General features: G+C 26.8%; 1 protein-coding gene across 2 annotated transcripts; it reads left to right on the top strand.

Moving 5' to 3' along the window:
* The first annotated feature begins 18,223 nt into the window (after positions 1 to 18,223).
* On the top strand, positions 18,224 to 22,855 carry LOC113847146 (coronatine-insensitive protein 1-like). 2 transcript variants are annotated; one of them, XM_027476047.1, is made up of 3 exons: positions 18,224 to 19,269; positions 21,150 to 21,621; positions 21,789 to 22,854. In XM_027476047.1, the coding sequence occupies exons 1-3, from the start codon at positions 18,788 to 18,790 to the stop codon at positions 22,614 to 22,616; spliced, it is 1,782 nt and encodes a 593-aa protein (XP_027331848.1). In that variant the 5' UTR covers positions 18,224 to 18,787; the 3' UTR covers positions 22,617 to 22,854. The 2 variants fall into 2 exon arrangements, with proteins under 2 accessions (XP_027331848.1, XP_027331849.1); XM_027476048.1 differs by having other exon boundaries at positions 18,287 to 19,269; positions 21,282 to 21,621; positions 21,789 to 22,855.
* The last annotated feature ends 1,779 nt before the right edge of the window (positions 22,856 to 24,634 follow it).

Below are 24,634 nucleotides of genomic sequence, written 5' to 3'. Positions count from 1 at the left end.
TTTATATAATAAATATGTATTTTTTATAATTTTTATAGATATTTAAACTAAGATTAACAAATTCTTAACACTATATTTTTTTAATATATTTATAATTATTAATTAATTTAATTAAAAATTATCTAAATTTTAATAATTTATTCTTAAATTAAATATAATGATTTTTTTATTTTAATATATTTTAATTAAATATTATATTTTTTTCCAATACATTTCCATTAAATTCCAATGCTGCCATTATAAATTTATAATTTTATTAGCAGATATTCTTTTTTGCGTCATACATTATACATAGTGTAATTTCAATATATATTTTTAATATATTTGTAGTTGTTAATTAAGTTAATTAAAAATTATATAATTTTTTTATTCTTAAATTTTATAATTTTCTATTTTTAATAAATTTTAATTAAATATTAAAATATAAATTTTTTCTTTTTTTAACTACTTTCGTAAATTGATCCAGATCATGACACATGGCACCATTCATTGAGTTTCGTCTCTGCAGTAGGCGAAACTCACCAGATGTTGACATGTGGCGCACTCTGATAGTTTCGTCTATATTAAAGATGAAATAGCATTTAAAAAATAAAAAAATATATATTTCATTCATACAATATGCGAAACAGGTCTTAACGTGATAAAAAAGACTCTAGACATAAAATTTGTTTTTAAAAAATATTATTTTAAAAATTTATTTTTTAAAAAACATTAAAAAATAAATAAGCCTTGATATTAGGTCCAGGTTACAGTTACAGAGAACGAAAAGGAGGAGAACCACACACCTATACTGATTGTGGATCCCAAGTGGAGCTATGAGCTTAGGTCCTGTCTCAATCGAAGAACACCATTAAGCATTAATATTTGTGCCCAGGTGATATCAGAATGCCATAAGTATGTTTTTTTAATAATGTTTGATAGACACCCATTACATGTAGATGGAGAAAGATAATATTATATATGATAAGTAATATAAAGTAATAAACAAATATTAAAAATTATTTACGTTGTAAAAATGTCTAAATATTACCATTGTTTTTTAAATTGGTTCATAGCATTGCCTTCAAACCATGGCACATTCACCGTCAAAGCTCGTGACCAGCTGGATTGTTTGCCCAGGAAAAAAGTTTGATCTATATCAATTTGTTTTAATTATATATTTTTTTCTAATCTATTTTGAACTTTTAACATGTATTTTTAGAACATATATTAAAAAAAACAAAGACAAAGCGTAGGTGCAGGTACAAATTTGGATAATGTATGTTGTCCTTTAACGTTGTTGTAATTACTTTTAATACTAATATTTGTTATACAAATTATTGATATAAAATTTTAATTCTGATTATAGTATATATTACTAATATAAAAAGTATTACACTTAATATTTATCTTTAAAAAATTGTGGAATTAATTATAATTTTATCTTTTTATAAGTATTAATATGTAATCTTAATTTTCCATAATCTTTTTACAAATTCAAGCTCTCAAGTATTTTCATTGCTACAAAAATTTACTTTATTATTTTTTTTTTTAACTTAAAACTCTCAAATTGCTATTTTTACTCAAAGTATTCATAAATTGAATCAAACCCATTTTGTAAAAACTTATAAATAAATATTTATAAAAATAAAAATAATAATTAAAAATTTCCATGAGTTAAATCAACTTACGTATTTCAATTTTTTCAAATTAAATCTGTATCATTTGAAGCTTTTTCTTTAAATTTTATCAATATTAACATACAAAATTTCAAATATTATATCATCTACTTAAATACATCAATTTCATCAAAATTTCACTAATTTTTGTTGCTTTATAACATATTTTAAATTATTTCATATTTCAACTCTTCATGAATCTCTAACTTTTTTAATAGAATATTATGTTTTAAGACTTATAGATAAAAGAAATTTGACAAGATTGAATTTGCCTAATTAAAAAAATCTGTGACTTAATTTACTTAAAAAATTTTAGAAATAAAAAATATTTAAAAAAAGGTAAAATTTTATTTAAAAAATTTAGAAATAAAAATTTTACTTAAAAATATTTAAAATTTGTGAGTATTTTACCATAAAAGATTAAAATAACTGTAAATACTTAAATTTTATTTAAAAAATTATTTTTATTTTTAATTTTCTGAATTTTATTTATAAAAAGAGAATGAAAATATAGTGCTTAACAAACAAAATTTTGTGAGAAAAATTTAAAAATAATTTATTAAAGAAAAATAAAATATTATAAATAATTAAAACCTTAAATCAATGTTACTTTATACATGAAAGGAAAATTTTAAATTTTTAGTTTATGAAAAACCTTAATAACAATTGGGAAAAGAAATATAGAGAAAGAGATTCAAGAATTCGAGAGGAGAGAGATCTTTCTGAAAATATAGTAGAGGAAAAAAAAAGGAAAGAAAAGAGAAACGGAAAAATACCAAATATTAGAGTTTCAAGTAAGTTTTATCATATATTTTATAGTAATTTTTTTTATATACATTGATACTTTGAATGAGTATTTCATACATTAAATAAATTTCATAAATTTTAATAAATAAATTTTACAAACTACTGCTACTGCGAGTTGCCACTACCACTCAATATGTCATTAAAGTTCAGTTGCAGCTGATCATCACACTTTTTCACTATAAAAGTCTTTCTTTCATCATTTTTTATCTTTTTCTTTCCAAATCACACTACTTTTAATTACTCCATTTTTCACTAGTCATTCTTTTTTCTAAATAATTACTTTCAAACACTCAAGATCCACTACCACTCCATCCATCATTTTTCCTCTCTCTCTCTCTTCCTTATTATCCCCAACTACAAAATCTATCATAAAAGTTTTTCCCTTACTCATCCTCCTTTTTCTCTCCCTCTATCCTACTAACTTTTACTATCCAAAACTATGACTTCCATTAATCTTATCTCTACCTTTTTTATGCCTTTTTTTTTTCTTGGAGAAAAACACGTCCACAACTCTAAAATTCTATACCCCTCAAATTTAAAAGTTTAGATATTTTCTCTTTTTATTTATTTTTTGAGTTTGAATTTTTATAATTATTTTGTTTTTTTTTTATATTTAGCTCAACGTATATTTCCTTATTTTAGTTTTTATTTTTATTTTTATCACTATTATTATTTTTAGTATTACTATTATTAGATTATTATTATTATAATTTTGTCTAAAGATAATGTTCTTATTATTTTATTTTTATTTATGTTAGCCTAGTTTAAATAAAAAATATTTGATTTTATTTTAATTCTTTTGATACTATCTATTGATTTTCCCAAGTAATAATAATTAGAAAAATTATAATAAGAGGTTATTAAAATTAATTCAACATAATTTTTTTTATCTTATTTTATCATAGTATATTTGAGTTGCTTTTTTTTTAAAAAAATAGATTATTTTACTCTAACATTAACAATAAATTCTCTCTATAATTGTTCATGTTATTTCATTGTTTATATCTTAATTATATGTTAGTTATTTATTGTTTACAAATATTATCTTTTATTTTATATATTATATAGTTGTAAAATGTTGATTGATTTAATTTTATATTTATAATTTGCTTTCTTTTATTTTATAAATAATAAACTTATTTTTTTATAAAAATAAATAAATAATAATATAATTGTATCAATTTATAATACTAACTTATAACTTTTCTATCGTCATGTATTATAAAATGATGAAGGCTAAGTGTACCTACGTACTTTGACTTTACACCATATTAATTTATTATGTCTTGTTTTTAATTAAGTAGATAATTATCTTAATAATTGATCAAAATATGTTCCTTTTCAAATGACTAACTTACTAATCAATCAACTAATTTAAATCTAAATTGTTTTATCAATAAAACAATATTATAATACTAATATATAGGGACTCTACTTTTATCTTTTATAAATTGTTAAAACTTACATGTATTAACGTTACCTTAAGTTTTATATACTATTAATTTATATAAAAATTAAATCTAACTTCTAAAATTAATCAATTATATGATTATTTTTATTTGATGAAAATGTATCATTTAAATAAAAACATTTTTCTATTTTTTATTATAAAATTATTTATTTAATTAAATTAAAACATTTTCATGCAACAATCTATAGTGTTATTATGTAACGTTTCTGTCTTTATACGCTTTAAATTGTTAAGACTTTTGTATATCACTATTACCTTGAGTTGAGTCATTTGCAATATAAATTTATCAAATGAAGTTTTAATTTTTTTTATTAAATAAATATCTTCTTTGATCAATTCAAAATTATTCCTTTTATTAAATAAAATTAATTTTAAATTTTAAATTTTTTTATATCATATTTCTATCTTTGATAAATTAAATAACTAAATATTTAATTACTTAATTTTATTTCTTTATTTTATTATATATGTTTACAACATGGATATGTGATTTATATTGGTTTTGGTTATTCAATAAATTATAAGAGATTGATGAATAGTTTACACAATCTTAAATTCTCTTACAACGTAATGATAATTAAAATATTTCATTTACAAATAAAAATATTTTTTTAACATTCTTAATCATAATATAGTTGTGTGATCTCTTTTTATTTTATACATTATTTATTGTAGGATACATGTATAAATGCTTTATTTTTTATTATAAATGTTATAATCTTATAAAATTAATTTTAATTTCAAAACAATTTTTTTTATTAAACGTAATATTAATCAACTAACTTCATAATTTTTATAATAAAATTACATGATTTTGAGTTCTTCATTGTACTTAAGTATATGTAGAAATAGGAATTAGATTCGTCGAGTCAAAATAATTTTTCTTTTTCTTAAGATATTAATTAATATTTTAATAAATAAAATTTTTCTTTAAAAATAACAATAGCAATAATTATTTATAGAAGTTAAATAAATATTTTTTAAAATTAAAATAAATTTGTATAGTTAATTTAAGATAACTATTATTTAAACAGATATTATAAAATACTAATATCAAACTTATTTTTAATTTTAATGATATTTTTAGAAAACATTATTTTATTTTTAAAAAGATATTTTTTTTAAAACGTTTTTGCCCATACGTTGCCACAATCACATACTTATAATTTGTATCTAATAATTTGCCCAGTTGAACTAACTCAAATAGATAGCATTTTAACTTTGTTTTAGTTTTGATACAAATGAAAAATGCAACTAGCACGCTCTTTTGAAGGTTTGTGTGGTCCATTGAGAAGGAGATCCCAACTTCTGAATACATTTTTCACTGTAAGTAACTGTTCTTTATTTGAAATGTCACAATATTTATCCTGTAAATTGATATTTTTTAATCACGCCGAGTATAAGCTTAATGATTAAAATAATATTTTTTTAAAAATTAATTACTGAATTAAAGTTAAAAAAATTATTTCCTGTTTGAAACAAATTTTTGTCACCTAAACAATGATTTTGTATTTAACATAAACAAAATTAATTTTTTTAAATTTTTTATTTATTCAATTTATTAAAACAGAAACAAAATACTATAAAACTCGCCACGTGTATGTAGTTTCGTATCATAAAGGGATGAAATATATTAAATTCATCTTTAATAAAGACGAAACTGTGAGAAGATGGTGCGTGTGTAATTATAATTGAATTTATCCTAATTTTAGACGAAGCTGTAGGGATCAGTTTTTTTTGCCTCAAATTCATCTCACATGGTGACGAAAGTGCTTATTCTCCCATGGTCTATTGTGTACCCATGACTAAGTGTAATATTTTGTTAATGTCATTTTTTATTATATAGATTACTGTGATGAAACTTTTATTTGAATCGAAAAATAACACTAATAATATACATGATTCTGTACTTAGATTTTGTAATTTTTATATTTTTTAGAAAAAAAATATTTTCAATAATGATAAATATTTTTAAAACTTAATCATGTAAATTGTGTAATAATTCAAATAAATAATATAATATTGAAAAACTACTTTTAAATAAACCATGTAACATTAAGAAAGACAATAAATGGCTTGAACGAAATAAAGGGCTCAAATGAAATCTGCGACTTGGACACCCTTCAAAAATGGCTTGAACGAAAAGTTCCAACTTTGCTTGAACACGCGTCATCTTCTCACAGTTTCGTTTTTATTAAAAAGTATATTTCATCCTTTTGATACAAAACTATGTACATGTAACGAGTTTTACAGTATTTCATCTCTAAATGAATTGAATAAATAAAAAATTTAAAAAATTAATTTTATCTATATTAAATACGAAATTATTGTCTATGACAAAAATTTATCTAATAAGAAATAAGTTTTTTTACTTTAATTTAATAATTAATTTTTAAAAAAATATTAATTTAAAGTATATTAAAAATTATATATTACTTACATTCCTTTCAACAATATCATACAACACAGCGAGCCATTAGGATCAAGGGTCCAGATTAATTTTTCAAGTCAAACCTTATCATTGAACAAAATAAAAAAGGAAACTGTCTAAAAGGAAAAGCAATCGATGTCGTGGGGTGTTTGAGAAAGAATAATGATGATTCCTAATAAATTTTGATGATGGAGCCAACGAATTCTGAATTACAGCACCCTTTCCTTTTCTTCTTAACTCGCTAATTAATCTCCTTCGCAATATTTAGTATCAAACCTTCAATCATGAGGTTGACTAGAAAGAATGGTTACATAATGATTGTGAGAGATTTTGTAAATTTCTACAGTTAAGCAGTACTAGTCTAAAGACAGGTAGAACTGTAGCCGTGGAAATGCCTCATATCACTACCAATCAGTCTCCTACTAACATTGACAAAGTCAAGAACTCCAAACCTTCACTTGTTCAGGAATCATCACCTAAATTATTGATAAAGGAATGAAAACAGCACCTTCCCTTAACCGCTTAATTTGATATTTTAAGGTAACTCTTGGAATTTGTTTGATAACTTGATTTGTTTGGGAACTTCAAATGCGGTAAAATAAAGTAGTTTAACTAATATAGAATGCGAGAAGATAGAAGGAGAAGAGATGGATAATAATAAAAATTATTATTGTTTTATATTAAAAATATATAATTTTGTTTATTTCAATTAGAAGACATGCAATTAATTAAAGTAGATCTTTATTTGATAAAAAAATTAGTTTTTAGAAATGTTATATATTTATATTATTTTAATTTATAAATCTTTGTACCCACTTTACGTTATGTTTGAATGAAATAAAAAATAATATATAAAAAAAGTAAAATAATATGAGAAATAAGATAAAATGATATATTGTTTGGATGGATAAAAATAAAAGAGAAAATAGTAAAAAAATTATTTACTTATTTGAATAAATAGAAAAGATAAAAAGTAATTTATATGAAAAATATTTTTATATCATTTTAATGAATATGAAGCCCTGTTTCTATAACTTTTTTTTTTATTTTCTTTTGGGAAATGTAGAAGTGACATATAAATGGCAAAACAAGTTGGGACAAAAGTACAAAACATCATGCATCGGGGTTCACTGGTTTTTGTGGCAAAGGCTACGGTTGTGGCAAAACACGTGGAGCTAAAATATTAATGTTCCCTACAGTCTATTGGGAAATTTAAGACCCGAAATCAAAGCCATAGGGTAAGATCCAGCATCATCATTCATCATCGTTTTTCTCGTATGTCTCAAACCCCAAGGTTATGATTTTCGAGGCCAGCACAATGTGTATATACGCTATATATGGACAAAAGGAATAGTAGACCCCTCAAACAAATATTTCAACAAAAATTTGGAAAAACAAGGTTAGGAATATAAGACGGGTACAAGTTAAAATGTCTGAATCAGGTTAAAGGACGATTGCAACGTGGTATATAATAATGGGTGCCAGTGTCCTTTAAGTGGAGGACCACTTTGTCGTTACCGTGCTATTTGTCCTCTCCAGAAGCCACCTACTTGTTGGAGATGCATTGTACGATGACTGGTCTGTAGAGCATTAACTTTTATATTAACGATAAATCGATCGGATTTACGTTTAAATGAAAAATTAGTAGAAATTTGATAAGACGTGCTTTAATTTTGAAACTATAGGTATTTGTGGTTTTCTTAAACAAGACCACGCGATAAAGTGAATTTGTATCACATAAGCTTGAAGAAAAGTAAATCATTATCTTTGAAGTAATTTTTTATGTTGGATAAAATTATTATACGTGATAAAATTTTAATTTTAAATATCTAATATTGTTATATTTATTAAAAATTAAATTATTATAATTTTTAATTAATTGTTTCACGTATTCAATTCAAGTAATTTGATATAAAAAGAATGGAGTAATTCTTATACCAATTAATGGTAAATTTTTGGGATTGTAATTATTCTTGCATGGAATTGTTGGAACTGAATTTTGTTACATTTACTTGTCATTAATTCGTTGAAATTGTATTTTAAGAATAATATTTGAAAATGAATGCAAACGATTTGTAAGAGAAGAAAAATAAATGTGTAATTATTAATTTCATATATTATTTAAAAGCTTTATTAATAATATATATAGGATATTTTATTACATTTTGGTACCAGAACACCATAGGACAGGATATAGATTCCGATGACCGAATCTATTTTGAACTCAATTTGCAAGAGAAGAAATCTCTAACCTACATGTCCCAAAGGAAAGAATCTTGACGCAGTATATTCTCTTTTATATGGTGATCTCCTGCCCAAAAATTTTGATAGGAAAGAAATTAAATAATTTATATTTTTTAACTTGTGATAAAAGTTTTATTATTTTTATATTAATTTTTTAAATATTTTTTTAAAACTTTATCCAACTGAACTTATTTTACGTAAATAAAAAAGCCTCCCTTTAATAAGATAAATAAATTTTTTCTTTAAAATATAACTGTGACCCAAATTTTTCAAAAATCTCAAAATAATAACGGCAAGTTAGATGAACTACACATCTTAGAATACGGTATGATTCTGATGCATAGCATTAATTGTTTAGAATTGGATATCAAATCTACTAACTATTATTATTTGAAGAATTCCTAAAAGTCAAGACAGTGTTTTTGTCTTGGTAATAAAATAGCATATATACGTATTTTAAAAAATAATAAAAGAGTTTTACTATATTCACTCTAAAAAAATAATTTAAAATTATTTTAAAAAATTGAACAAATTTGCTTTTATGCATATCAACCGATAGATTTTCCAACTTTATGCACCGCTACATGGTGTTTGTTAGTGCAACGAGGTCACCAAGTCAATCAAGGAGCATGGGCCAGTGGACCACTGCAGCCCATTGTGGACACAGCATGACGGCAAAGGCATATTAATATTCTACAAATGTTTGGCGCAATAATCTTAATTTTTTATATGGATTAGGAAAATCATTCATATTTTATTTTAAAAGTTTTATAATGATTAAATAGACTCAAATTTGAAAAAAATTAATTTTATGTAAATGAATTCCCTTTGTACTGAAGTTTTGAGATCTTTAAAATATTGCTATATCATTTATATTATCCTTCGTTTAATTTATTGGAGATACTGGGAATCAATGATAAAGTTAATAAATAAGCAATGTCTTCTTAACTTTGTGATGTTACGACCAAAATGGAACAATTCTCATTTTATGAAATGACATATATTTTTAATTGGAAGAGGTAAATGACAACTAATTTAAGAAAATTACTCATTATTATAATATACAAAATATTTTTATCACTCTTTTTCTCATTCCATTTAATTGAGATGCTAAGAAAAAATGTTAGTTAATAATTAATATCTTCTTAATTTTCATAAAGTGACAAATAAAGTAAAAGATAAAAGTTTTTCACTGTTAGAGTAAAATTTATTCAACTTGTATTACTAATCATTAAAGAAATTTGACGACTAACATTTTAAGGTGTGCAAGCATATCAACTAATGGGATCAAAATCTAACACACCACTTTTCATATCGACAAACATTTTTTGTTTTCGTTAAATTTTACTATTTTTTCGGGAAGAGCAAACTCATATCCTAGCACATGATTTACGACTTACAACATTCAATGGTCTAATAGTATGAGTTTCTACATTTTAACAAAATTTTGGTTTCAATCATGCTTTAAATATATTGTGCGGTGAAATAAAAAAAATTAATTATTTGAAATTAAAATCATTTGAACTAAAAAAATAATTAAAATGTAAGGATACAAAAAATATTTAATCCCAACATTAAACAGCGAACAACAACCAGCAGAAAACGGAGTATGCGGTGAACTACAGTGTGCTGATGATAAAATATTATTAAACAAAAATAATACAATGCAAATTTTTGTTATAGAAATACTTGAACCAAATTTTTGAAAAATAAGAAATTTTCTTGATAGAGAGTTCAAATAAAAAATAACTCTTGAAGTGAAGAAATAATTTTTTTAGAAGAAAAGGAGTGTACTGTTGAAAGAAACAAAATTGCTTACAACATTGAAAAACTTATAATTTCTCGTAGAACGGTGGGCGTTCATGTTGTAGAAGTCGAAGGAGAGAGTAAGGGATTGTAAAAATTGTGAAGGTAGAAGAGAGTGATTTTGAAATTAACGTGGAGAGAGCTCAAAGGGTTCAGGAGATTTTTTCAGCAGCAAAGAGTGACGTGTTTATTTTAAACAATTTGTTAATTTCTAATTATAAAGACAATAATGGGACAGAGATAGAAAATTGCAGAATACATGCTGTAAAATAAAATTCAAATCTTATGTTGTATTTTTACGTCTTCTTTTAATTAATTCATTTTACTGAGTTGTAACAGTTTAATAGGAGGACCACCGAAAAAGACACAAGATTTTATTTTCAAAAACGTATTGTACTGACTAACAGCAATAGGAAGAACAAAGGCCTGCATGACAGAGACAGGAACGAATTAATGGAATCGATCTTTCTCAAGAACTGTCAAACAGTAAGTTGCAGTTATTTAAACTTAATCAAATATCTGAACTTATGATAATTAATCACTATTAATTTAGTCCTTGAGGATCTTAGTGACAAACCCATGGGCTCTCTGGTGGACCCTGAGAAGCAACTACAGGAATTAAAAGATTACTTTAGTCTAGAATCAAACAATCACTTTTATTCATAAAGTCGACTTTACCAATGTCAAAAGATATCTGATGAGAAACTTTATAAATTCCAAATTAATTATGATCAAGTTGGATGAATTGATGATGATACATCATTTGGGGGTCAAAATTAGAAGCGACAAGGTCAAATAATAGTTTGGATTCACAGGGAGGAAAAAACAGTGTCTTGGTAAGACGGGTAAGTTGAAATATATTGCAAACCACGGCAACGTGCTTCATATTTGGGCGTTAACAGCATATGATGATCTGAATTAGGGTTGAAGAAAACGTGGCGTAATTTATAAATGATCATCTCATCTTTTGCATGTTTGTTTGACAATAACTCTTTATTGTTTGGGATCTAAGTTAAGTATTGATTTCAAACAGACACAGAGGATATCTTCAAGTGCTAGAAAGTTATTCTATATAGTTATTTAAAGTAAAATTGACTTAATGCATTTTTCGATGAGTGTTTAAAGTTCTTAAATATGTTTGAAGATGTATACATAGCGTGGTATTTATGTTAACGTGTTTAATAATTTTATGATATAACTGATTTTTTTTTTAAATTTGCATTTAAATTAACATAATAAATTATAATTTTGTGTTGACTTAAAAGAGTTGTATTAAATTTTGGTATAAACTTACTTTTAGACAAAAAAATTTCAAACTTAAATCGCATCACTTTAAATTAACTTTTAAATAAAATTATTTTTATAAAATTAAATTCGTTTAAATTCAATTTTGTAAACATTCGTCCAAGCATACAATTAATTGTTGTAATTCAATTTACATGAATCTGAGTTAATCTCTCTTTATTAAATGATAATACTTATAATTGTGCATTAATTAATATTTCTTTGGCAACTTAACAATTTTTATGATATATTTGAAGATATAACAACGATATAATGCAAAAGATACATATAGCTATACATTAAAGGGTAAAATATTTTACAACAATTACTACTAAAAAAAAATTAAAATAGTTTTGTTTTGTTTTTCTATTAAATAGTTTGGTTTTTATTAATAACTAATATAACAACTGGAATAAGAAAAAAAAAACCACAAAATTAAAGAAAACTGAGAGATATTTAATAATTATCTAAAATGAATTAATACTTTTTGCTCTCACAGTGATCTTTATCATCAAACAAACTTGAATTAAAGATATAGTGTGAAATTTTAAAACTTTTGAAAAATTAAAATTAGTTTAAACTTTTAAAACTCTTAAACTAAAACTAAAAATCATATTTTATAATTTAAATTTAAAATTTAAGTTAAAATATTAAAAATAGTTTAATTAATTCTTTTTTATTCAAACACGATTTATTTTAAATTAGCATATAAAAAATAAAAAACTAAAAAATCACTGCAAGTCCAAATAGACTTTAGAAAAAAAATCAAACGCGACAAACTAAAAAAAACTTATTTTAAAATTTTTTATTAGAAAATAATTTTAAAAATTATGTAGTCTATTTTTTTATTTTTAAAAAAGAGAAATCTAAAATAAATTAAGTCAAATATTACTTAAGAATAGATTATTTCAACTATCGATATTAAGGAGGGTTGGCTTCGAGTTCAAGCAATCGTTTTTTTTCTTCCAAAGAACATCATTTAAGTGAATGAATTTTTAATTGATGTAAATAGATTTTTATGATATTAAAATCGTAGTTGTAATGCGACGATATTCCATATTCTTTTGAAACATGACAAGTCCGAAGGAATTTCAGAAGATAACGGAAAGAGCAAAATGGGGAAAGGCTGCGTAAAATCACTTATGATTGGAGATTTGACCTAAAATACATGGTATCGATTCTCAGATTAAATATTATATATATATATATATATATATATTAAAGTTATAAAAATATAATATTTTTAAATAAAATTTTATTATTATTAATTACTTATCATTAGTTTTTAAGGTTAGTATTAAATTTTTCTTTAAATTAATAAAAATACAATTTTTTTGTCAGTCTATTCTTGTTTTGCATCCAAAATTACAATAAAAATGTTATAAATTTAATTTTGTGACTACAGAATTAGGGCTTACTTGTTTTGTTTAGTTTTTAATTTTTTAAAAATATATTTAAAAATAATTTTAAAAAATAAAATTTTTTTATGTTGACAAACAACTTTTATCTTTTTTAATTAAAAAAACAGAAAACAAACAAACCCTTAATATTCTTCTTCTTTAATTCTATTTGCTATTTTAATTTTATCATTTGTTTTTTATTTAATTTATTCATTCAATTATATTTTAATATCATGGTAATTTTTTATTATAATAATATTAAATTTTGTTAAAAAGTAATTTTTTCAGTTATAAAAAATGATTAATTTTTCTAAATATTATATTGTGAGCAAGATAAAAATTCAAGTGGTTTTTATTATATTTTTATTTATTTTTATACTAATTTTTTCTCTCATAAAAATCTTTCTAGAAATATTTTCAAGTTAGACTTGAGTGGCATTTAATTGAAATTAGTTGTGTTAATTTTTCACTTGCACATAAGACTCACTCACTACAGGAAGTTAACGGAGGATTTATTTCGTTGCTAACGAACCGCAGTTGTTTGCTTGCTAAACTAAATAGCAAAAAGGATGTTTGAATGCTTCATTCATAAGGAAGAAACAGGAGTTTTAATTTGTTTTTGCAAATGATCTTTTGTGATCTTTGTACCATTTATTTGTTATTAATGAGGATTGTGAACGCTTCATTTCGGCTTTAGGCTTGATGATCTTGCAGTGCTTCAATTGCTCCAAGTATCGCATGAGTGTCATCGATTTGATTTTGAGCTTCTTCCTTGTTCCCCTCGACACATCCTTCAAGGTCTTAAGCTCGTGGACCACTTCTATAATAATTTCTTTGAATACAGAATCTAGTTAAATACTTATTTAATGATTTTTAATATTATATTTTATGCTATAATTTTAATCATAAATTTTATTTTAATAAATTATAGATTAAATTAATCTCTTCATTCTTGATTTTCTTTTAATTTATCCTTTAAACCTTTTTTTTACTCCCTCCCTTGTCAAAGAATTTTTTTTTAAAGATGTTAAGTTCATTATCTTTTTCTTTTTTATGAACTTCAATAAAAATACATTAATAAATGTTATTGTTATCTTTTTTTTTTACTCTTTCTTCTTTTTTTATTCTTTATCTATACTTTTATAAAATATTTCTCTATCATTAACAAATATTATTGTTATCTTATTATTATTTTTGTACTCTTTCTTCTTCCCGAAAAAATGTTTCTCTATCATTTGAACTTTAAATTTATTAAAATATATGTTATTCAACTTATTTTAGTAAGCTTATAAGTTTAGGATAAGAAATAAATTATTTACTTAATAAAATTGTTGAAATTTGAGAAAGTAAATATTTTCTTTATTTGATGAGTAAAAATTGAAGGTTAAATATTTTATAAAAATATTAGATAGGACTTGCTAAGAAGAGAGCTCTTCATTTAGAACATGTTTTTAATGCATTTTGTTCTATTGTTTTATCTATGGGTTTATAGGCTCAGTTGTTTGAATTAAATATTTTTAAACTTTATTTTGGATTTTAGAATGAGAGAGAAAAAAAAAGTTTGAAGAGCAAGGGAAGATAAGAAAAAGGAAAAAAAATAATACAAATTTTTTAAATTGAAAAAAATAAAAAAAATAACTTTAAGAGTCTTAATAACTTTATAAATCATTTTTTCTCATCTAAAAACTTTTAAATTGAAATTATCATTGAATAAAATTTTCCTTTCTTCTTTAAAAAATAATTTTCAAACAAAGTCTTAGAAAGTGTTTAAAGTAAACATATATTCTTCAACTGTGTTGAATTGAGCACTGCCACTTGAAAATTACTTCTGGTGTGATTCTTACTGTGAAAATTTCTCTTTGGAAAGAATTTAATAATCTTGTTTTTGGAGGAAAGCTCAGTTGTTGACAATCATGGTGATCGGCTTCATGAACTTGTTTTGAATAATACGATTCTTGATGCATCAAATTTTTACTTGACTGATATTGCCCATGAAAAGATCCATGATCTTTAACTCATAGCCAAAAATCACCCCAGTTTAGTCTTGGTTAAAATTATTGATTTGAAGTGATCCTTTAGATGTGCATTTGCTCTAGAAGAATTTTATGAAGGTTCCTACATTGAGGAACGAGAGATGTAGTTTACTATATATTTGTTAGCTAAGTCGTTATGGTAAATTTCTATAACTTTTTCTCATTAAATTTTGTATCTTTTCACATCCTTGCGATGATTGTTTCAATCGAAATTTGATGATTTTGATATCTTCTAGTATTGCCTTCTGCATTTTCAATCGAAATTCGATTATTTTGATATCTTCTGGTATTGCCTTCTGCATTTCGGCATCTAACTCTATTTGTTTATATACATGCTTGCGTAGGTACGTTATACAAGCACAAATATGTAGATTAGTAAAATAAGTAAAATGAATGCGGAAACTAACTTGGATATATATAATAGGTGACATTAAATGACAACGACATCTGAAATATGAACAGTGATCCAATTTTAGAAATCAATTTTTGGTCAAGTTAAATTGAACAACATTTTAAACAGTTAAACATATTGAAAATGCAAAAAAATAAAATAAAATCATATTTTTATTAGAAAATGCAAAAATATAATTTTTAACTATAACTCAATCAGGCACTTATCACAACAAAGTTAAAAGAAATAGTATCTTATATCTATTTTTTTTTCAATTTATAGTCCATACAAACAAGAAAAAAATCACTTTTATTTATTTGTTTTCTCTCCATTTTTTTATTTGTTTTCTTTTCTTTCTTTTTTATCCAATTAAAGTGTTAATTAGCACCGTTTGTTTTTTTTTTTTTTTGCTATTCAATTTTTTATAATATTTATTTTCAGATTTTTTTTTCTAAATCACTTTGGCTAATTAAAATGATTTTGGTCCATTTTTCTGCATAGATAAAAGGAATAAGTAATTAATAAAAAAATATTTTGTAATTTAAGTTTGACAACATTGAAGTTACAAACTTATTCAGGATGTAGCTTGTCCATTTAATTGTTTGTTTAGATAGGAGGGAGGAATGGGGGAGAAAAATAAATGAATGGAAGTGAGAAAAGGTTATATGCGTTTTGATGCGAGGAAGGAAGAGAGCAGTGAGGTTTCTCTTTTAATATTTATTTATGGAATACAGGAAAAAAATTCTTAAAATGAAAAAAAAAATGGGCATGTAAACTTGGTAGTTTTCGTCCTACTACTTGGTTAACTTGTGATTTGGGGTAGAATCTTTATCTTTAGAGAAAAAGAAAAACACGAAATGAATTTTTGTCCATATCAGACAATTATATGTTTTCTGTATTGCATCACAATTCTGGCAATTGTTTTTCAAGTTTGAACTCAAGAAGAGAGTGGAAAGAGATTGATGCTTTCAGCAATAACAATGTGGTGGGGGACATATGTTTGCTTCCGATATATTGTATCCGACAATTTTTTTTTAAATTGTTTGGTGATATGATATTGGATTTCCAATATGGACAGTAATATGGTTCACATTTTTTTAAAATTTAATATTAATTGACTATTTCTTTTGTTCTTTTCGTTTCTTAATGGTTAATTACTTATTTCTTCACACTAACATAATCCTCATGCTGATTGTCTATTAAACAGACAATAACCTTAAAAGATTAGTTTTTTCTTTTTCTCAACTATATTTAGGTATTATTATTATATATTATAGTTTTAAATTTAGATATCAATAAGACTTTAAATGAAGTTTTCATCTTAGATTATTAAAATATTTATATAATTTTAAAAGAATGATGATATTTTTAAATTGTGATTAGCCACTTTTCTGAGTATTATATAAATACTATTACATTAAAATATTTTCAAATAAAATTTTATAATATATTGAGTTATTTTAAAATTAAAAAATTTTGATAAATTTTTTTATTATTAATGACAAATACTTTATTACATTAAATAGGCCAAAATAATCTGAAATACACTGTATAAGTACTTTATATGCAAACGTATAAAAACTTATATTTCAAAAATATATATTTTATCTGAAGGTATAATTTTTACATGAAATTTTATTTAATTTTTAAATTAAATATTTAAATTTTGATATCATTTAAGAATAAATTTCTTATAATTTGAAATTTAATATATTTTTAAGTAATGATTTTCATCCCATATGACATAAATTTTCACCTATTTAATTTAAATGTTAAGACAATTTCATTTAATTTTTCATCTTTTGATATAGAAAGTATATTTACTCTTATAAATAGTTATTCCTAATAAGTTAGTAAATTTTTTAGTAATGTAATTGTTAATACGTTTGCATATAAAGTACCTATTAAGTGCATTTCAGTTATATAAAAAAGATTTATAAAAATTTAACCCAATAAACTTAAACATAAATGATATTTAACAAATATTTCTTCCTTGCAAATATACATGTTAATATTTGTCATTGTAGTCCCTTAAAAAAATTATTCATACCCACCAATAAATCATAATAAAAAATTTCTATCATATTTTAAGCAAATATATGATTTATAACATATAATTTTGCAAAAAATTGAAAAAATTACAACACAGAAACAATAAAAATAATGAATAGATTTGCAATAACAGAACATGATAAGGGACAATGTATACAGTAAAATAATTGAAGTAGATTTAAAGCCCAGAAAGAACTATAGAAAACATTGGTGATTGAAGCATTGAAAAAAGTGATTAGAAAATATAAAAGAAATATTAAAATAAATAGATGTATGAATAGTAGAGTTAATTTTCTTGTCACGGTGACGATGGGGGATGAATATAAATCATCTTACCAGCAGACCCACTACGTGTAATCATTTTGTTCAAATTGAGTTCGTTGTCAGTACGGCATCATTATCAGGAGATATCGCAGCCTTCAACCTTTTCCCCCTCTTAAATCATCATATTTATACACTTTCTTTTATATTTATATTGATTTTTTCATTTATCACATCAAATTAGTAAATAAAAAAAGTAGTAAATTGGAATAGTACGTGACTCCCCCAGTCCCGAACGATATCGTTTTACATTATTGGGAAAGGAGAGAGCAAGTTTTGTCGTTTTGTTGGCTATATAGTTTCTAGTTGCTACCCGCTCCCTGGCACTCATAATCCCCACCTTCCTTTTAGTTACATAATAAATAATAATAAAAAGTAGTACTCAATTCTGACCCCTGCTTTTGGCTTTATTTTCCCCCCTCATATATTAGGGTCTGATCCAATCCCCTTCTCACAAACTGTCCCAACTATCACCGTCCGATACCTCCCTCTCTCGCGATCTCCACCGTCCGTTCACTGACCCTCCCACTATGTCTTCCTCTTACCCTCCCCTCTTCCCTCACCGATTGGCCGGGTCGGCGGTTCGGTCCCGATTCGATTGGTTCGTCTTCCGTGAAAAAATGTTGTCGTAGATAATTCCGCGCCTACACCCAAACTCTCATCGTTCATCGAGCTCCGAATCTTCTTCCCTTATTCATTCCCCTTCCCAAACCTTCCATTTTGCGGCGCCACTTTCCCCACTTCCTAGCTTCTCTATGCACCTTCCTCTTCTTCACATGTGTCACTCAATTCCTTCACGCTTTTTTTCAATCCTTTTCCCTTAACCGGACCGAGCCGCTTCGAGAATTCGAGATCTCACGGACTGTTTCCGATTCCCGACGGGGCGGTTATGGAGGATCGGAGCGTGGGAAGGATGAGCACGACGTTGACGGACATGGTGCTTGACTTGGTGATGCGGTACATCGACGACCCCAGGGACCGTGACGCCGTGTCTCAGGTGTGCCACCACTGGTACGAGATGGACTCGCTCACGCGCAAGCACGTGACTATTGCGCTCTGCTATACCACCACACCGTGCCGCCTTCGCCGGCGGTTTCCACACCTGGAGTCGCTGAAGCTGAAAGGAAAACCCAGGGCTGCTATGTTCAACCTGATACCGGAGGATTGGGGAGGTTTTGTGACTCCTTGGGTTAGAGAGATCTCACAGCACTTCGATTGCTTGAAGTCTCTTCACTTCCGTCGCATGATTGTCACCGATTCCGATCTTAAGCTTCTTGCTCGTTCCCGTGGTCACATTCTTCAAGCGCTTAAGCTGGACAAGTGTTCTGGATTCTCCACCGATGGCCTCTGGTATATTGGAAGATTTTGCAGGTATTTTTTTAATTCCTCTGTTTTCTCTGCGTTTGGATGCTTCTCGATTAACTATTGGATTTTTCATTTTTCTTGTTTTCGGTAACATTTTCTGTGTGTTCTTATGAGTAGAATGATTGGAAAAGGATTTCGATCACAAATCAAGATAGCTTTGCTTCCACCTTTGATTCATGAAGTGGTTTAACGTGTGAGAGTTTGTGTTTTTTTTTTTTTTTTTTTTTTTTTGTATTATTTGAAGTTATGGATATAATTTATTATTTTAAGTTATTTTTACTTTAATAAAATTTGTACTCTGTTGATTTTTTTTGATAAATTGAATTTTTTTTCAGCCTATTTTAATAAACTTCACTTATAAGCTTTACGAATAAGGAGTAAGTTTTTATGAAACCATTAACCTAAATGCGCAAATTTTTAATATTTAACGCTAGGTGTTTTAATGCTTCATTTGTAACGATAGATGCATTCTATGGCGGCATTGCTTTTTAAATTTCATTTTAGTACCAATGTCCGGATATTCTCTTTTGAACTTTAATCTGGATTGGCTCATTGAATGCTGCAGGAATTCCCAATCCTGCAAATTCATAGAGCCGGTTAGTGATCGATCGTTGGTGAGTGGGTCAAAAGAAGATATAGTTCCTTTAACTTTTGATTGAAAAAACTAAGCTGATCAATTCCTTATAACCTGAAGAACTTAATCGCAAAAGTCTTTTGAATCCTCGACTATTATGTTGCACAAAAGATTCAACTTGATTTCTTCTTTTTGTTCTGGACATATGTCGCAAATAAATAAAAGTAATAACCTATACATTATCCTTTTCGTCTTTTCCTCTTTCTAAATTTTAGCAACTGTTTTGTATGATGAGTTGGTAGTAGTATGTGTCAAGTTAGTGAGTGAATTTACCAACTGGTTCATTTAATTAGTTGAGTTTTGCTATTTCTATATATATTTCTCACGATAATACTTACATTAAGGACGGAGATAAAGAATAAAAAAAGAAACGTCGGATAAAATAGATTATGCAATATAGAGAAATAAATCAGTGTCTTATGAGAAATCGTTGTTGGAATGATAGTTCTAATATATTCAACTTATAATCCCAAGAAAGTGATTTTAATATCTGATTGTATGATTGTGTTTGCAACTGGTTAATTCTCTGAATTTACTTCATAACTCTTCTCTCCCTCATTTCCCAAGCCGTGTGTTATTCCCAGTCTACGCTACTTTTCACTCATATTTACATACTTAAGGTTGCGATGCTCTTTTGGTGTCATTACTTATAAAAAATATTAGAGCTTTTATCTTAATTATCAGTAAAGTAATGTTATATGATTTTGCAATTTTTTATTTACTTTTTATTCCTTATAAAACCATTAATACTTTATAAGAAAATACTAAATAAAAAAATAGTATACGTTTAATGTATTGAAAATATAGTTTTTCTGAGAAGGAATTAATAAATATTTTTTTATTAAAAATTACGGTATAGATATGTTAGTAACATTAGACTAAGCTGTTTTTATCAAAAGAACCAGTTCTAATCATCTTCAGATAATAATTTGTAAAATTGTTAAAAATAAAAATATTTAATGTTTTCTTTATTTAATAAATAATGAGATTAATAGGAAAGTATTATCGGAAGATTTAGATTTAGAATTCTTTTTTATCAATTAGATAGGACTTGCTGAGAAGATTGCTTCTCATTTAAAGTGCATTTTGTTTTATCTATTGGCTCTCTGCAATTCAAATTAAGTTAATTTTAGGGGGTTGCAGAAGAGTAGTCATTGATTTTTCAAGTGTTTTGATAATTGTCATCGTCACTTGGCAGTAGGAACTTGTGCCTAGTATTATAAATTATTACATGAAATTTTGTTTTTGGCAGGTATTTAAAAGTCTTGTTTTTGGAAGAAAGCTCAGTTGTTGAGAATGATGGTGATTGGCTCCATGAGCTTGCTTTGAATAATACGGCTCTTGAGACACTGAATTTTTACCTTACTTATATTGTCCATGTCAGGATTCAGGACCTTGAACTCATAGCCATAAATTGCCCTAAATTAGTCTCTGTGAAAATTACTGATTGTGAAATATTGGATCTGGTGAACTTCTTTCGATGTGCATCTGCTCTAGAAGAATTTTGTGGGGGTTTCTACAATGAGGAACCAGAGAAGTACTCTGCTATATCGTTGCCAGCAAAGTTAAATCGATTGGGTTTGACATATATTGGGAAGAATGAAATGCCCATAGTGTTCCCTTATGCAGCCCAACTGAAAAAATTGGATCTTCTCTACGCGATGCTGGATACAGAGGATCATTGCACGCTAATCCAAAGGTGCCCCAACTTGGAAGTCCTTGAGGTAAGTTTCTGGAACTTCTTCCCATTCAATTTTCTAACTCTTCAACTCCTTGCAATGAATGTTTTAATTTAGTTTGGTGGTCTTAATTTCTTTTAGTCTAGTCTTCAAGATTTAGCTATCCACTTCTCTGTTTATATAATGAGCTAATAATCATTCCTTATGGGCAGTCAAGGAACGTAATTGGAGACAGAGGATTAGAAGTACTGGCTCGCTGTTGTAGGAGGCTTAAAAGGCTTCGGATTGAACGAGGTGACGATGATCAAGGAATGGAGGATGAAGAAGGTGTTGTTTCCCAGAGAGGACTAATTGCTTTGTCTCATGGCTGTCCAGAACTTGAATACTTGGCTGTTTATGTATCCGATATTACAAATGCCTCTCTAGAACACATTGGTACTCACTTGAAAAACCTTTGCGATTTTCGCCTTGTCTTGCTAGACCGTGAAGAGAAGATAACTGATTTGCCACTTGACAACGGAGTAAGGGCTTTACTGAGGGGTTGTGACAAGCTTAGAAGATTTGCTTTGTATCTTAGACCTGGGGGCTTGACTGACGTAGGGCTCGGTTACATAGGGCAATACAGCCCAAACGTGAGATGGATGCTTCTTGGTTATGTGGGGGAGACTGATGCAGGGCTTTTGGAGTTCTCTAAGGGCTGTCCCAGTCTTCAGAAACTTGAAATGAGGGGATGCTCCTTTTTTAGTGAGTATGCACTATCTGTTGCTGCAACTCAACTGACTTCTCTGAGGTATCTATGGGTTCAAGGATATGGAGCATCTCCATCTGGGCGTGATCTTTTGGCCATGGCTCGCCCCTTTTGGAATATTGAGTTGATTCCTTCTAGACGCGTGGTTGTTTGCAATACCCAGGATGAGCGACCTGTAATTGTTGAGCATCCGGCTCATATTCTTGCATATTACTCCCTTGCTGGCCAAAGAACAGATTTTCCAGATACTGTTAAACCTTTGGATCCTGCTGCATATGTTGTTGACACGTAAAGTTGTATATACCATTTTTTTCTTTTCCCTTTTAAATCTTGTTTGTAAGTTGTTGCAGTGTTTTAGTTATAGAAGGTTTCAATTTTCTCTGCAATTCCTAGACAATAGTCTTGTAATAAGCTTGGTGTTCCTTTCTGTAATTCAGATATGCTTCTACAAACTCTTGCAGCTAGTTAGTTCCCTTTTCACTGAATATTGTTCAATTTTGTGAATAGAAAGCATGGAATGTTTTTCACGTCTTATTTGCCTCTCTCTCTCTCTCTCTTAATCTGTAAACTTACCAGGTTTTCTAAGGTCCTTTCAGAAATAAGAGTAATTCTTTATTTTGTGGGTTACAGTTGTCTATCCTCTGCTATGCTTCCTTTGAATCCACTCGTCACCGTTGATTAAGCAACAAATTAAATAAAAGCACCTACGAGAAAAGTGAAGAGTATGTTTCTACTTTTTAAGGGACCGAAGAGTTCAGTTTACAGTGTACTATTGTCAGTATCGTGTAGTAGAATTTATAACAAATGCGCGGATGTTTCGGGTCGTCAGATACAATTGGACTACGAATTTTCACACATCACATCACTGGCAATAATAATAACTGTTTATGGTACACTGAGGTTCTGTTTGGTCATTAAATAGAATGGGGGCGGTGTCGTAGAGATGGAAATGAGATGAGGAAAAAATTTCGTAGAATGTTGGAAATGGGTTGGTGGTGATAATTTCTTTAAAATTTGGTCTTTGATAATTGTATTATATAATATACTCTTAATTATTAATTAAAATTTGTAAAAAGATATTAATTTTATTCTTTATTTTTTTAATTTAATAATTTGTAATTAAAAAGCCAAGTTAAATAGTATATTTTTAACCCTCCTAAAATAATCAAAGTATGTTTCCTGACACCACCTTACAATCACAGTGCTGTGTCTATTGTCACCACTATACCATCAGTGCCACCCATCTCGCAGATTGAAAAATAAATACGCGAGTTGCAGACACAGTTATTTGTTGTACGGATTTTGTTTTGTTTTTTTTCTTATGTCCTTTGACGTACAATTTTTATAGGTTGAATTTTGCAATAAAATAATTTAGAGTTTGTACATTTTTATTTTATTTTATAAAACTGCATATTTTTCAATTTCCGTTGTATTGATATATCTGTGAAGGATCCGGATTTCCTTTAGTTTCCGCGAGAATTGAATGCTTAGTTATATTTTTGTTTAAATGAATTTAAATATACCTAAGTGAAAATTTCGCTTAACCGAATTACATAACGCGGAAGATTGCGTAGAAGCTCTACCTTGGGTGAGATGCTTGCTCTTTCAGGTATTAAGAAATCTGTAATAACTAAGATTGTCATAAAGAACAAGAACCAAACGAAACTATCTCTTGCAGTCGAAATTTCAATGATGAAATATGTGTGGATGGTTCTCCTAAAAATCTTCCCAGGTCAAAATCTGTTCCTGCTTCTTCTACCGTCTATGAAAATGGGCTCAATCTGGGAAGTTTGTGATAATGATGCTGGCAAAACACATGAGTCCAAGGAGCTGACGAAGTCAAAGAGTATGAAGTTTCTTATTCTCAAGGCACAAGAAACCAACCAAGGAAAAATCTTGTCTATCTTAATCTAAAGATGAATCCCAATATACCGTTGCTGAAACATCAGCATCTCCAGTAAATAGATGAACATCACAAACCATGAACGAACCGATGGGAAGACTGGAACAAATGGATTGGGGAGCAGAAAGGAATGCTACCAGTTCTCCTTAACAATACTTCACTTTTCAAGTATGAACTTTCCTTCCTTGTACTTCTGGGATCCTTCATAAGCTTTTTCATACTTCCAACCAAGCATTTCACGACAATCACAAAATAAACATCAGCAATTAGTGTGGATGGTGCATGCTTTTTTGTGTTAATAAATAATATTTTTTTAGTACCCTAAACAACAACTAAATTACCTATCTGAGGCACAAGATTGTGAAGTGATACACATTTATTAAATTATTGTAAAAATTATCAATATT

This window comes from Abrus precatorius, unplaced genomic scaffold (assembly GCF_003935025.1).
Source record: "Abrus precatorius isolate BTA unplaced genomic scaffold, Abrus_2018 Scaffold8, whole genome shotgun sequence".
In the NCBI taxonomy this organism is placed as follows: domain Eukaryota; kingdom Viridiplantae; phylum Streptophyta; class Magnoliopsida; order Fabales; family Fabaceae; genus Abrus; species Abrus precatorius.
Note: the sequence above shows the minus strand (reverse complement) of the source record. Positions and strands in the feature narration are given on the sequence as shown.